Source organism: Hypanus sabinus, chromosome 7 (assembly GCF_030144855.1).
Source record: "Hypanus sabinus isolate sHypSab1 chromosome 7, sHypSab1.hap1, whole genome shotgun sequence".
Classification (NCBI taxonomy): Eukaryota; Metazoa; Chordata; class Chondrichthyes; order Myliobatiformes; family Dasyatidae; genus Hypanus; species Hypanus sabinus.
The window spans coordinates 1,690,591-1,702,853 of record NC_082712.1 but is presented as its reverse complement, the minus strand read 5'-3'; the positions used below and the strand labels follow the sequence as shown (position 1 = coordinate 1,702,853).

The window sequence follows — 12,263 nt, the reverse complement described above, 5'->3', positions numbered from 1 at the left end:
GACTTCTTCAGGGCAGGCGTGACCTGTACAAAAGGAACAGATTGCTCTCGAATCCAAGGAGGACCAATATTCTTGCAGCCAGGTTTACTAGAGCAGTTGGAGTGATTTAAACTAATACGATAGAGCTGAGGACAAGCCATCAGGTTTACAAGTGGGTGGTGTAATATGAATGTAAGGAAAGACAAGCCAATGATTGTGTACAAATGCAGTATAGCAAAAAGTTGAACGACAGAGGCAAAATTCAAAAGGGCAAAGAAGGCAGGACTGAAGGTACTCTATTTAAGTGCATGTAGCATTTGGAATAAGGCGGACATAGCGCAATTAGAGATTGGTTGTATGATGTTGTGGGCATCACTGAGTCGTGGTTGAAAGAAGATCATAATTGGGAGTTTAACAAAGAAAATACTGTGTATCAAAAGGACAGGGAGGAAGGCATTGGTGGTGGTGTGTCTACTGGTTAAGAGATGGAATTCCATCTTTAGAAAGTGATGACACAGGGTCAGAGAATGTTGAATCTTTCTGGGTGGAGTTAAGAAACTGCAAGGGTAAAAAAAAACCATTACAAGAATCAGATATAGGCCTCCAAATAGTAGCCAAGATATGTGGTTGAGATTGCAAGGACAGCTGGAAAGGACATGTAATAAGGGTAATGACACAATTGTAGGGGGGACTTCACTAACCATATAACAATTACAGCATGGAAACAGGCCATCTCGGCCCTTCTAGTCCGTGCCGAACGCTTACTCTCAACTAGTCCCACCGATCCGCACTCAGTCCATAACCCTCCATTCCTCCTTCTACTGGAAGTTCGTTCCACACGCTACCACTCCCTGAGTAAAGAAGCTCCCCCTCGTGTTACCCTTAACTTTTGCCCCCTAACTCTCAACTCATGTCCTCTTGTTTGAATCTCCCCTACTCTCAATGGAAAAAGCCTATCCATGTCAAATCTATCCCCCTCATAATTTTAAATACCTCTATCAAGTCCCCCATCAACCTTTTACGTTCCAAAGAATAAATGCCTAACTTGTTCAACCTTTCTCTGTAACTTAGGTGCTGAAACCCAGGTAACATTCTAGTAAATCTTCTCTGTACTCTCTCTATTTTGTTGACATCTTTCCTATAATTCGGGACCAGAACTGTACACAATACTCCAAATTTGGCCTCACCAATGCCTTGTACAATTTTAACATTACATCCCAACTCCTATACTCAATGCTCTAATTTATAAAGGCCAGCATACCAAAAGCTTTCTTCACCACCCTATCCACATGAGATTCCACCTTCAGGGAACTATGCACCATTATTCCTAGATTACTCTGTTCTATTACATTCTTCAATGCCCTACCATTTACCATCTATGTCCTACTTGGATTATTCCTACCAAAATGTAGCACCTCACACTTAACAGCATTAAACTCCATCTGCCATCTTTCAGCCCAGTCTTCTAACTGGCCTAAATCTCTCTGCAAGCTTTGAAAACTCACTTCATTATCCACAACACCACCTATCTTAGTATCATCTGCATACTTACTAATCCAATTTACCACCCTATCATCCAGATCATTAATGTACATGACAAACAACATTGGGCCCAGTACAGATCCCTGAGGCACACCATTAGTCACCGGCCTCCAACCTGACAAACAGTTATCCACCACTACTCTCTGGCATCTCCCATCCAGCCACTGTTGAATTCATTTTACTACTTCAATATTAATACCTAACGATTGAACCTTCCTAACTAACCTTCCGTGTGGAACCTTGTCCAAGGCCTTACTGAAATGAGCAAGGGGATCGAGAAAATCACATTGGTGTCAGATCGCAAAAGAGGGAATTTGTTGAATGCCTACAAGATGGCTTTATATAGCAGCTTGTACTTGAGCATACTAGGGGAAGACTATCTTAGATTCTTTACTTAACGTAAAGGAACCCTTAGGAGGCAGAGATCATAATATGATCAAATTCATTGTGCACTTTTTCCCTTCCAGGGTTCTTTTGAAGACCCTCACCTGGAGTTATACACTGACTACAGTTCTTTGCGGGAATGGGACCTGCTCTCAGGGTTCCATAACTGGCCGTTGTTCGGTATGCCAAAGGCTCAGTGCAAGAGTCCGGCTCGGATTCAGAAGCCTAGGATCTCGGGGCTCTGGAGACATGGTCAGACTCACGACAGGAGACTCATGTGTCAACAAAGGATTTGAAATATCTATGGCTATGTGCCTGGAGACCCAAGATCTTTGAGGTCTTCAGGCACGGCTCGAACAAAGCGACGTAACGGACTTTTAACATCATAAACCAGTGCGTTGTCTCTTATGTCTTCCTGCTCATTGGGAAAATGGAAACACCTCTTTCTCCCTTATTAGGGAGAGAGATAACCTGTGGTATGTCAAATGCTGGGTGAAATGCGAAGTCTTTGGGATAACTGCAAGTCTGTGTCTTTGCTGTTGCTTTGCTCACACCTGAGTGCTCAATGGCAGTGCCGATGCTCTGCCACTGAGCTGGTGGGGGGTGGAGCTGGCAGGGACGTTGGGTTCTAACATTTAACTGTCGTTCATTCTTTGGGGCATTCCTCTGTTTTCATGGATGGTTGCAAAGAAAAAGCATCTCAGGATGTATATTGTATACATTTCTCTGACATTAAATTGAACCTTTCAGAGGGAGAAGAACGTATCAAATGTATCAGTATCGCAATGGAATAAAGGGAATTACAGAGGCATGAGAAAGGAGCCTTCCCAGGTGGATACTGGTGGGGATGACAACACAGAAGTGGCTGAAGTTTCTGGGAATAATTCACCAGGTACAGGATAGGTATGTCCCACAGAAGACATAGTACTCAAGTGGCAGGGCTAGGCGACCACCATGGACAGGGGAAGTTAAGGACTGCATAAAAGGGCATATATATGGTAGCAAAAGTGAGTGGGAAGATGGACGATTGGGAAGCTTTTAAAATCCAATAAAAGGCAAAAAAAAAGAGAAAAGATGAAATATGAGGGCAGATTAGCCAATAATATAAAGCAAGATATCAAAAGTTTTTGTTTCAATTATAAAGAATAAAAGGGAAGAGAGAGTTGATATTGGACCTCTGGTAAATGATGCTGGTGAAGGGGGGGGGGGGGGCGAAGAAATGGCAGATGAACTTAATAAGCACTTTGCTTCAGCCTTTACCATGGAAGACTCTAGCTATATGCCAGAGGTCCCAGTGTCAGGGAGCAGCAGTGAGTGCCATTGCTATTACAAAGGAAAAAGTGCTAGGCAAACTGAAAGGTCATAAGGTGGATAAGTTAGATGGACTGCATCCCAGAGTCCTGAGAGAGGCTGCTGAAGAGTTAACAGATGCATTCGTCATGATCTTCCAAACATCACTCGACTCTTCCGTGGTCCTCCTGGAAGACTCGGATTGCAAATGTCACTCCACTCTTTAAGAAGGGAGGAAGACAAAAGAGAGGAAGTTAGCCAGTTAGCCAAAGCTCAGTGGTTGGGAAAGTGTTGGAGTCCATTATTAAGGATGAGGTTTTGCGGTACTTGGAGATTAATGATAAAATAAGTCAAAGTCAGCATGGTATCTACAAAGGGAAACCTTGCCTGACAGATCTGTTAGAATTCTTCGAGGAAGTAGTAAGCAGGGTGGACAAAGCAGAGGCAGTAGATGTCATTCATTTGGATTTTCAGAAGGCATTTGATGAGGTGCCTCACATGAGGCTGCTTAACGAGATGAAGTCCTATGGTGTTACAGGAAATACACTGGCATGGATAAAGGGATGGCTGACAGACAGGAGGCAGTGAGTGGGATTAAAGGGGGCCTTTTCTGGTTGGTTCCAATTAAATAGTGGTGTTCCTCAGGGGTCAGTACTGGGAGCACTATTTTTCACATGGTTTGTCAATGATGTAGATAGTAGAAACATAGAAAACCTACAGCACAATACAGGCCCTTCGGCCCACAAAGCTGTGCCGAACATGTCCTTTCCTTAGAACTACCTCGGCTTACCCATAGCCCTCGATTTTACTAAGCTCCATGTACCTGTCCAGGAGTCTCTTAAAAGACCCTATCGTTTCCACCTCCACCACCAACGCCGGCAGCCCATTCCATGCGCTCACCACTCTCTGTGTAAAAAAACTTTCCCGACATCTCCTCTGTACCTACTTCTACGTAACTTAAAACTATGCCCTCTCGTTCTAGCCATTACAGCCCTGGGAAAAAGCCTCTGACTATCCACACGACCAATGCCTTTCATCATCTTATACACCTCTATCAGGTCACATCTCATCCTCCGTCACTCCAAGGAGAAAAGGCCGAGTTCACTCAACCTATTCTCATAAGGCATGCCCCCCAATCCAGGCAACATCCTCGTAAATCTCCTCTGCACCCTTTCTATGGCTTCCACATCCTTCCTGTAGTGAGGCGACCAGAATTGAGCACAGTACTCCAAGTAGGGTCTGACTAGAGTCCTATATAGCTGCAACATTACCTCTCGGCTCTTAAACTCAATCCCACAATTAATGAAGATCAATGCACCGTATGCCTTCTTAACCACAGAGTCAACCTGCGCAGCTGCTCTGAGTGTCCTACCGACTCGGACCACAAGATCCCTCTGATCCTCCACACTGCCAAGAGTTTTACCATTAATACTATATTCTGCCATCATATTTGACCTACCAAAACGAACCACCTCACACTTATCTGGGTTGAACTCCACCTGCCACTTCTCAGCCCAGTTTTGTAACCTCTGACAGCCCTCCATTCTATCCACAATACCTCCAACCTTTGTGTCATCAGCAAGTTTACAAACCCATCCCTCCACTTCCTCATCTAGGTCATTTATAAAAATCACAAAGAATAGGGGACCCAGAACAGATCCCTGAGGCACTCCACTGGTCACTAACCTCCATGCAGAATATGACCCGTCTACAACCACTCTTTGCCTCCTGTGGGCAAGCCAGTTCTGTATCCACAAAGCAATGTCCCCTTGGATCCCATGCCTCCTTACTTTTTCAATAAGCCTTGCATGGGGTACCTTATCAAATGCCTTGTTGAAATCCATATACACTAAATCTACTGCTCTACCTTCAATGTATTTAGTCACATCCTCAAAAACTTTAATCAGGCTCGTAAGGCACGACCTGCCTTTGACAAAGCCATGCTGACTATTCCTAATCATATTATGCCTCTTCAAATGTTCATAAAACCTGCCTCTCAGGATCTTCTCCGTCAACTTACCAACCATTGAGGTAAGTCTCACTGGTCTATAATTTCCTGGGCTATCTCTACTCCCTTTCTTGAATAAAGGAACAACATCCACACCCCTCCAATCGTCCAGAACCTCTCCAGTCCCCATTGATGATGCAAAGATCATCACCAGAGGCTCAGCAATGTCCTCCCTCGATTCCCACAGTAGCCTGGGGTATCTCTCATCTGGTACCAGTGACTTATCCAACTTGATGCTTTCCAAAAGCTCCAGCACATCCTCTTAATATCTACATGCTCAAGCTTTTTAGTTTGCTGTAAGTCATCCCTACAATTGCCAAGAACCTTTTCTATAGTGAATACTGAAGCAAAGTATTCATTAAGCACCTCTGGTTCTATACACACTTCCTCACCATCACACTTGATAGGTCCTACTCTCTCACGTCTTATCCTCTTGCTCTTCACATACTCGTACAATCCTGCCTGCCAAGGCCTTCTCATGGCCCCTTCTGGCTCTCCTAATTTCATTCTTAAGCTCTTTCCTTCTAGCCTTATAATCTTCTAGATCTCTAACATTACCTGGCTTTTTGAACCTTCTGTAAGCTCTTTTTTTCCTTCTTGACAAGATTTACAACAGTCTTTGTACACCACGGTTCCTGTAGCCTACCATAACTTCCCTGTCTAATTGAAACGTACCTATACAGAACTCCACACAAATATCCCCTGAATATTTGCCACATTTCTTCTGTACATTTCTCTGAGAACATCTGTTTCCAATCTACGCTTCCAAGTTCCTGTCTGATAGCCTCATATTTCCCCTTACTCCAATTAAACATTTCCCTAACCTGTCTGTTCCTATCCCTCTCCAATGCTATGGTAAAGGAGATAGAATTGTGATCAGTACTCAAACAGGAGTACTTATTGTTAAGGGGGACAGCCACTGGGGTACTCTCTAGCATCTGACTCCTTCCCTCCCTCTCCTGACTGTTACCCACTTATCTGTCTCCCCAGTGCCCAGAGTAACTACCTGCCTATAGCTCCTCTCTATCACCTCCTCACTCTCCCTGACCAAACCAAGGTCATCGAACTGCATCACCAGTTCCCTAAACTGGTCCCTAAGGAGCTACAGCTTGACACATCTGGTGCAGATATGGCCATCCGGGAGGCTGGGGTCTCCCAGGCCTCCCAAATCTGTCACCCAGTACAGAAAACTGGCCTCACACACATACTTCTTGTCTGTATTCTACACAGATAACCAACCTCGCCTCGACCCTTTATCGCCTAAGCCCCATTGAGCCAAAGCCTTCCTACTGTCTCCCTCCACTCTGACGCCTGCTGTATAAATGTCTTCTTTTTAAACTCTTCTTGCTGTTCTCACTGGCTGACCTCCACGTGCTTGTGCAATTGTGCCCCGTTCAAACCGCTGAAGAAATAATGGAATTGATGGCTTTGTGGCAAAGTTTGCAGATGACATAAAGATAGATGGAGGGGTAGGTGGTGTTTAGGAAGCAATGCGATTGCAGCAGGACTTAGACAAATTGGAAGACCTAGGAGTCCTCGTGCAAGACTCCCATAAGGTTAGTCCATAGGTTGAGTCTTTGGTAAAGGTGGCAAATACAATATTGGCATTTATTTCAAGGGGAATAGAATACAAGAACAAGCAGATATTACTGAAGTTATAAGACTCCAGTCAGGCTGCACTTAGAGAACTCTCAACAGTTTGGGCCCCTCATCTCAGAAAAGATCTATAGTAGTTATTGGAGATAGTCCAAAGGAGGTTCACGAGGACAATTCCAGGAATGAAGGGGTTAACATAAGAAATATTTTAGCTTAGGGCCTGTACTCACTGGAATCTGGAAGAGTGCAGGGGGATTTCATTGAAACCTACAGGATGTTGAAAGGACTAGATAGGGTGGATGTTTCCTTTGGCAGGGGTATATAGAACTAGAAGGCATATTGTCAAAATTCTGGGGCAACCTTTCAAAACAGAAGGAGGATGTTGAATCTGTAGAATGCTCTGCCGCAGACTAGAGTGGAGTCCAAGTCTGTGGGTATATTCAAAGCGGAAGTTGATATGATTCCTGATTGGTCAAGGCAGCAAGAGATATTGTGAGTGAGCAGGTTTATGTGGTTGAATGGGAGCCAGGATCGGTCATGATGAAATGGTGGAGCAGAAACAATAGGCTGAATGGCCTAATTCTGCTCCTATGTCTAATGATCTTATGGTAAAAGGAAGCAGTCCAAACACAGACTTCCGTGAGACAGCACCAGTCACTGGCAGCCAACCAGAAAAGGAACCTCCCCTCTTTTTTCCCACTCCTGCCATCCATGCTGGTATCTTTCCCGTTAAGCAAGCAATATTTTCCCTTAAGGAAACCATTCTGATTTTGGCCAATTTTGGTTCCTCTGCAGTTAAAGTGCAACCTACCCCCCCTTGTACAGGTCACCCTGCCCAAGGAGAGGTTCCAATGATTTATGAAATTGAAACCTGCCTCCTGCATGTGCTCTCCAGCTACATATTTGCTTGTTCTATCCTGCCCTGACCAGCATGTGGCACGAGCAGCCATCCAGAAATTCCCATTTTTCAGCTTCTTGCCTAGCTCTCTGTACTCACTGCACACAACAGCTTCCCACTTTCTACTTGTATTGTGCCAACATGCACCACAATCTTTGTACGCTCACCCTCCCCTTGGGAATGTTCTGCATTCACACTGAGACATCCTCGACCCTGGTACCCAGGCAGCAACACCCCGTGCTGTCTGTACCCTATCACCATGGCACTGCTTGACTTTGCCCGTCCCTACCGATCCTCAGAGCCACTGACTTGGCTGCTGTAGCTATGCCCTGATAATCATCTCTGCAGTGGTATCCAAAGGTGAGTGCCTGTTGTTGAGGGGAACGGATCCTGCATTGCCTGTCTGCTCCCTCGATCTTTATTGGTGAGCACTTAACTTTTTGCTGTCTGTACCCTAGCTGTGACCACTTTGAGAAGTTGAGAGAGGAGGAGCTGGTACTCACGCCAGTCGATGCCATCGCCTGCTGACCTGCGAAACCTTCAACAACTGAGGCATTGACAGAGAGTGAAAAATAACCAACAGCAGCTCATCGGGCAGCTCCTCCCAGGACCGGCTCACACCTGTAGGGAGAGAGTTCAATGCAGACAGCCTGAGATTACAGACCAGGAGCGGGGGTCCCAGCTTTGCGCCGATCCAAGCAGGAGCTGTCAGAGAGACAGAGGATACCAAGAGTGGAAGCAGGGGTCCCAGCACTGGAGAATGAAATTTAGATACTTGTAGCTACGAATCAGCACAGGATGGAGGATCAGACCCTCAGTGGAACAAGGGCAGAGGGTTGGTTGAGCTCAGCAGCTGCAGAGGGGTTAGCCAGGAGGACAGACACAGTTCTCAGCAGCTTACTAGCCTGTTCAGGGTACAATGAGGTACCAATACTGTGGTGGAAATGTGGCCTGGGGGTAGTCCAGAGCAGGGTCAGTCAGCCAGTCACAGGGGAGAGGGCAGGGCTTGGAAGCTGCAGTCCCTGCATCATTGCTACTGTTATTCAGATTTGAGATCAACTAGAACCAGGCTTATCTAAGAAAATATGTGCTAGCATTGAAGAGGGTCCGGAGGAGGTTCATAGAGTGGGTGTGGAGAGGATGTTTCCTATAGTGAGGAAGTGTAGGACCAGAGGACACAGATAGAGTGGATGTGGAGAGGATGTTTCCTATAGTGAGTGAGTCTAGGACCAGAGGACACAGATAGAGTGGATGTGGAGAGGATGTTTCCTATAGTGAGGGAGTGTAGGACCAGAGGACACAGATAGAGTGGGTGTGGAGAGGATGTTTCCTATAGTGGGGGAGTCTAGGACCTGAGGGTACAGCTTCAGAATAGAGTGCCGTCCATTTGAAAAAGAGATGAGGAAGAATTCTCTTAGCCAGAGGGTAATGAATCTGTGAAATTCATTGCCACAGACAGCTCCTTGGGTATATTAGAAGCGAAGGTTGATAGTTCCATGATTTATCAAAGTGTGAAAGGTTACTGTGAAATGGCAGGAGAATGGGGTTGAGAGGGATAATAAACTGGCTATGATAGTATGGCGATGAAGACTCGATAGGCTGAATGGTCTAACCCTATTTTGTGCTATAGTATTGGTGAGTGATGCAAGGTTAGATAATAGGACATGGATAATGGAGTATGCCTTATGAGAACAGGTTGAGTGAACTCGGCCTTTTCTCCTTGGAGCGATGGAGGATGAGAGGTGACCTGATAGGTGTATAAGATGATGAGAGGCATTGATCGCGTGGATAGTCAGAGGCTTTTTCCCAGGGTTGAAATGGCTAGCACGAGAGGGCAGAGTTTTTAAGGAAGGTGCTTGGAAGTAGGTACAGAGGAGATGTCAGGGGTAAGTTTTTTTATGCAGAGAGTGGTGAGTGCGTGGAATGGGCTGCCAGTGGCGGTGGAGGAGGCAGATATGATAGGGTCTTTTAAGAGGCTCCTGGATAGGTACATAGAGCTTAGGAAAATAAAAGGCCATGGGTAACCCAATAGGTAATTTCTAAAGTAAGTACATGTTCGGCACAGTATCGTGGGCCAAAGGGCCTGTATTGTGCTGGAGGTTTTCTGTGTTCTACCAGTGGCAGAGCGTGGTGTGGGAAGAGGCGCCCCTAGGACACGGGACCATGGAGCTTTGGAGAAGGACTCACAGGCTGGGCCAGCATTGGTCACGGATTCCAAACCATCCATGGCAGCCAGGAAGTTATTGAACCATCCAGAACAGGCCAGTCTGGAGAAAGCATGTACGTACAGATCAGATCCCTCTTACCTGATGAACAGTCTGCCTTGCGAAACCTCCTTGACACCAGGAAGCTGTGTGGCTGGTTCTCCTTCCCTTGGCAGGGCCTGGGCCGTTTGTTGGGAGGAGAGTGATTAGCGTCCTCCCCTGCAGCATTCACGTTGTCCTCAATCAGACGGACACCCATCACGGTCATCAATGAGTCCGTTTCCACAGAGTCCCAGCTCCAAGTCAACGTAGCAGAGCTGCAGCCTCTGTCCTCCCGACGCATGGTTCTGTCAGACAAATCAATGAGAACAGACACACTGTGACCTGGACTGATCACCCAGCTCCCCAACACACAGTCCACTGGGCAGGGAGCAGTTATAGTCGTGTTCGTACCTTCGTACCAGTCACCCTGATTGTTGTTTTGTGCCAGCAGCACGTCACAAATCAGAAATTACAACATTTATATACTGTGGATTTGTTTAACTGGATCTGGTTAATCAGGACAGCCACTTATTTGGGATAACTCTTAAAAAACAAGAAAATCAAATCAAGAAAATAGCTCAGATTCCCTGTTCTTAATTGGGACAGTATGCTGCTTAATTGGGGCAAGAGACCGTTGTTGAACATTCTCTAACTAGTGTCGTTAAGACAACACACCGTGGTTAGAGTGAACAGATTTTAAATAGCATCAGTTGTGCATTTGTGTTCAAAATTGTGGGGTCAAGGGATATGGGGAGAGGGCAGGAACGGGGTACTGATTGTGTATGATCAGCCATGATCACAATGAATGGCGGTGCTGGCTAGAAGGGCCGAATGGCCTACTCCTGCACCTACTGTCTATTGTCTAAAATTCAGATTCTTGTCACTGATAGTTGATCATTAGTTGATCATTTGCTCACTGCAGTTTCAAGCATTCAGAACTGGTAATGCCAGAAACAGAGGGGAGTGAAAATTAAACAATTTCACTACCACAAGTTAGCAATTACAATGAAATTGAAGATATCAATAACCTAAAACTGTTATCCCAACCTAACCCTCAACGAACAGGCTCTTGAACCAGAGGGGATAACTTTGCTGAACATCACTTACACCATCATTGAAATGCTCCCACAACCAATGGACTCACTTTCAAGGACTCTTCATCTCATGTTCTCAATATTTATTGCTTATTTACTTATCAATATCTTTCTTTTTATAGTTGTCTTGTGCCCTCTAGTTGAACACCCAAGTTGGGCAGTCTTTTTTTGATCATGTTATGGTTACTATTCTATAGATTTATTGAGTATGACCACAAGAAAATTAATCTCAGGTTTGTATATGGTGACATGTATGTATTTTGATAATAAATTTACTTTGAACTTGAATCATCTTGAACGTCACCTTTAGTCCCCTCCAGAAGCTCAGCTCTCACTTGTGCCTCCGAGTCAGGTGAAGAGAGCCAGCTGGTCTTGTACCCCAGAGGAATAGGGACATAAGTGGTCAGCTCCAGCAGGCTGGATGGATGTGAGCTAAAGTGAGATCCAACAGCCAGGAAGGCAGTTCTGCAAAGCTATAAGGAGATTGAAGGATATGACAAGGCACAAAAGTGCAACCAGGGAAGGGCTGAGTTGTGACCCACACTTCCAAAGTTGAGAGTGGAACTGCCCCAGCACAATGGCTTTTCCACCTAAAAACTCTCACACAAGTCTCCTATCATTGTCGGACAACCACAAGTAATATTGGTAGTGTTCTAATTTGTCCTGTATTTCATTTGAATACACAATTTTCCACTCAGTTAAACAGTAGTTTGTTTTTTTTTAAAAAGTACTTTTAAAAATATTTCCATGAAACTTCAGCTAATTGGGATGTGTTCTAATTAATCAGAATCCACTGTGTAGTCATAGAACACTACAGCACACAGGCCCTTCAGCCCATCTCGTCTGTGCCAAACCATTCATGGTTAGTCCCATCGGTCTACACATAGATCAAAGCCCTCCATACCCCTACTATACAAACTAACCAACTTTCTTTTAAAGGTTGAAATCAGCCCTGCATCCACCACTTGTACTGGTAGCTCGTTCCACACTCTCACCACCCTCAGGGTGAAGAAGATCCCCCTCATGTTCCCCTTAAATAGTTCACTTTTCACCCTTAACCCATGGACTTTAGCATCCCCCCCATACCAACCTTGTAAATTTTCTCTGCACTCTTTGAATAGTGCTGAGGATGAGGTAGTCGGATTACAAACAGAGGCAGTATGAAATGAGGCTGCTAACAAGGAGCAGCCAACAAAAGGATGAAATTGCAGTCAACAAGATGTGCT

The 12,263-nt window shown here is 45.2% G+C and overlaps 1 protein-coding gene across 5 annotated transcripts in view; it reads right to left on the bottom strand.

The window, feature by feature from the left end:
• The window catches only part of LOC132396491 (S-phase kinase-associated protein 2-like), a 30,351-nt gene that overhangs the window by 9,063 nt on the left and 9,025 nt on the right, over positions 1 to 12,263 (bottom strand). For all 5 annotated transcript variants that reach the window (XM_059974042.1, XM_059974040.1, XM_059974044.1 and 2 more), the window contains 2 exons: positions 10,004 to 10,248; positions 8,201 to 8,318 (listed from right to left, as the gene is read on the bottom strand). In XM_059974042.1, coding sequence (XP_059830025.1) covers positions 8,201 to 8,318; positions 10,004 to 10,244 — 359 coding nt within the window. In that variant the 5' untranslated portion in view covers positions 10,245 to 10,248. The remainder of the gene's footprint in view (positions 1 to 8,200; positions 8,319 to 10,003; positions 10,249 to 12,263) is intronic.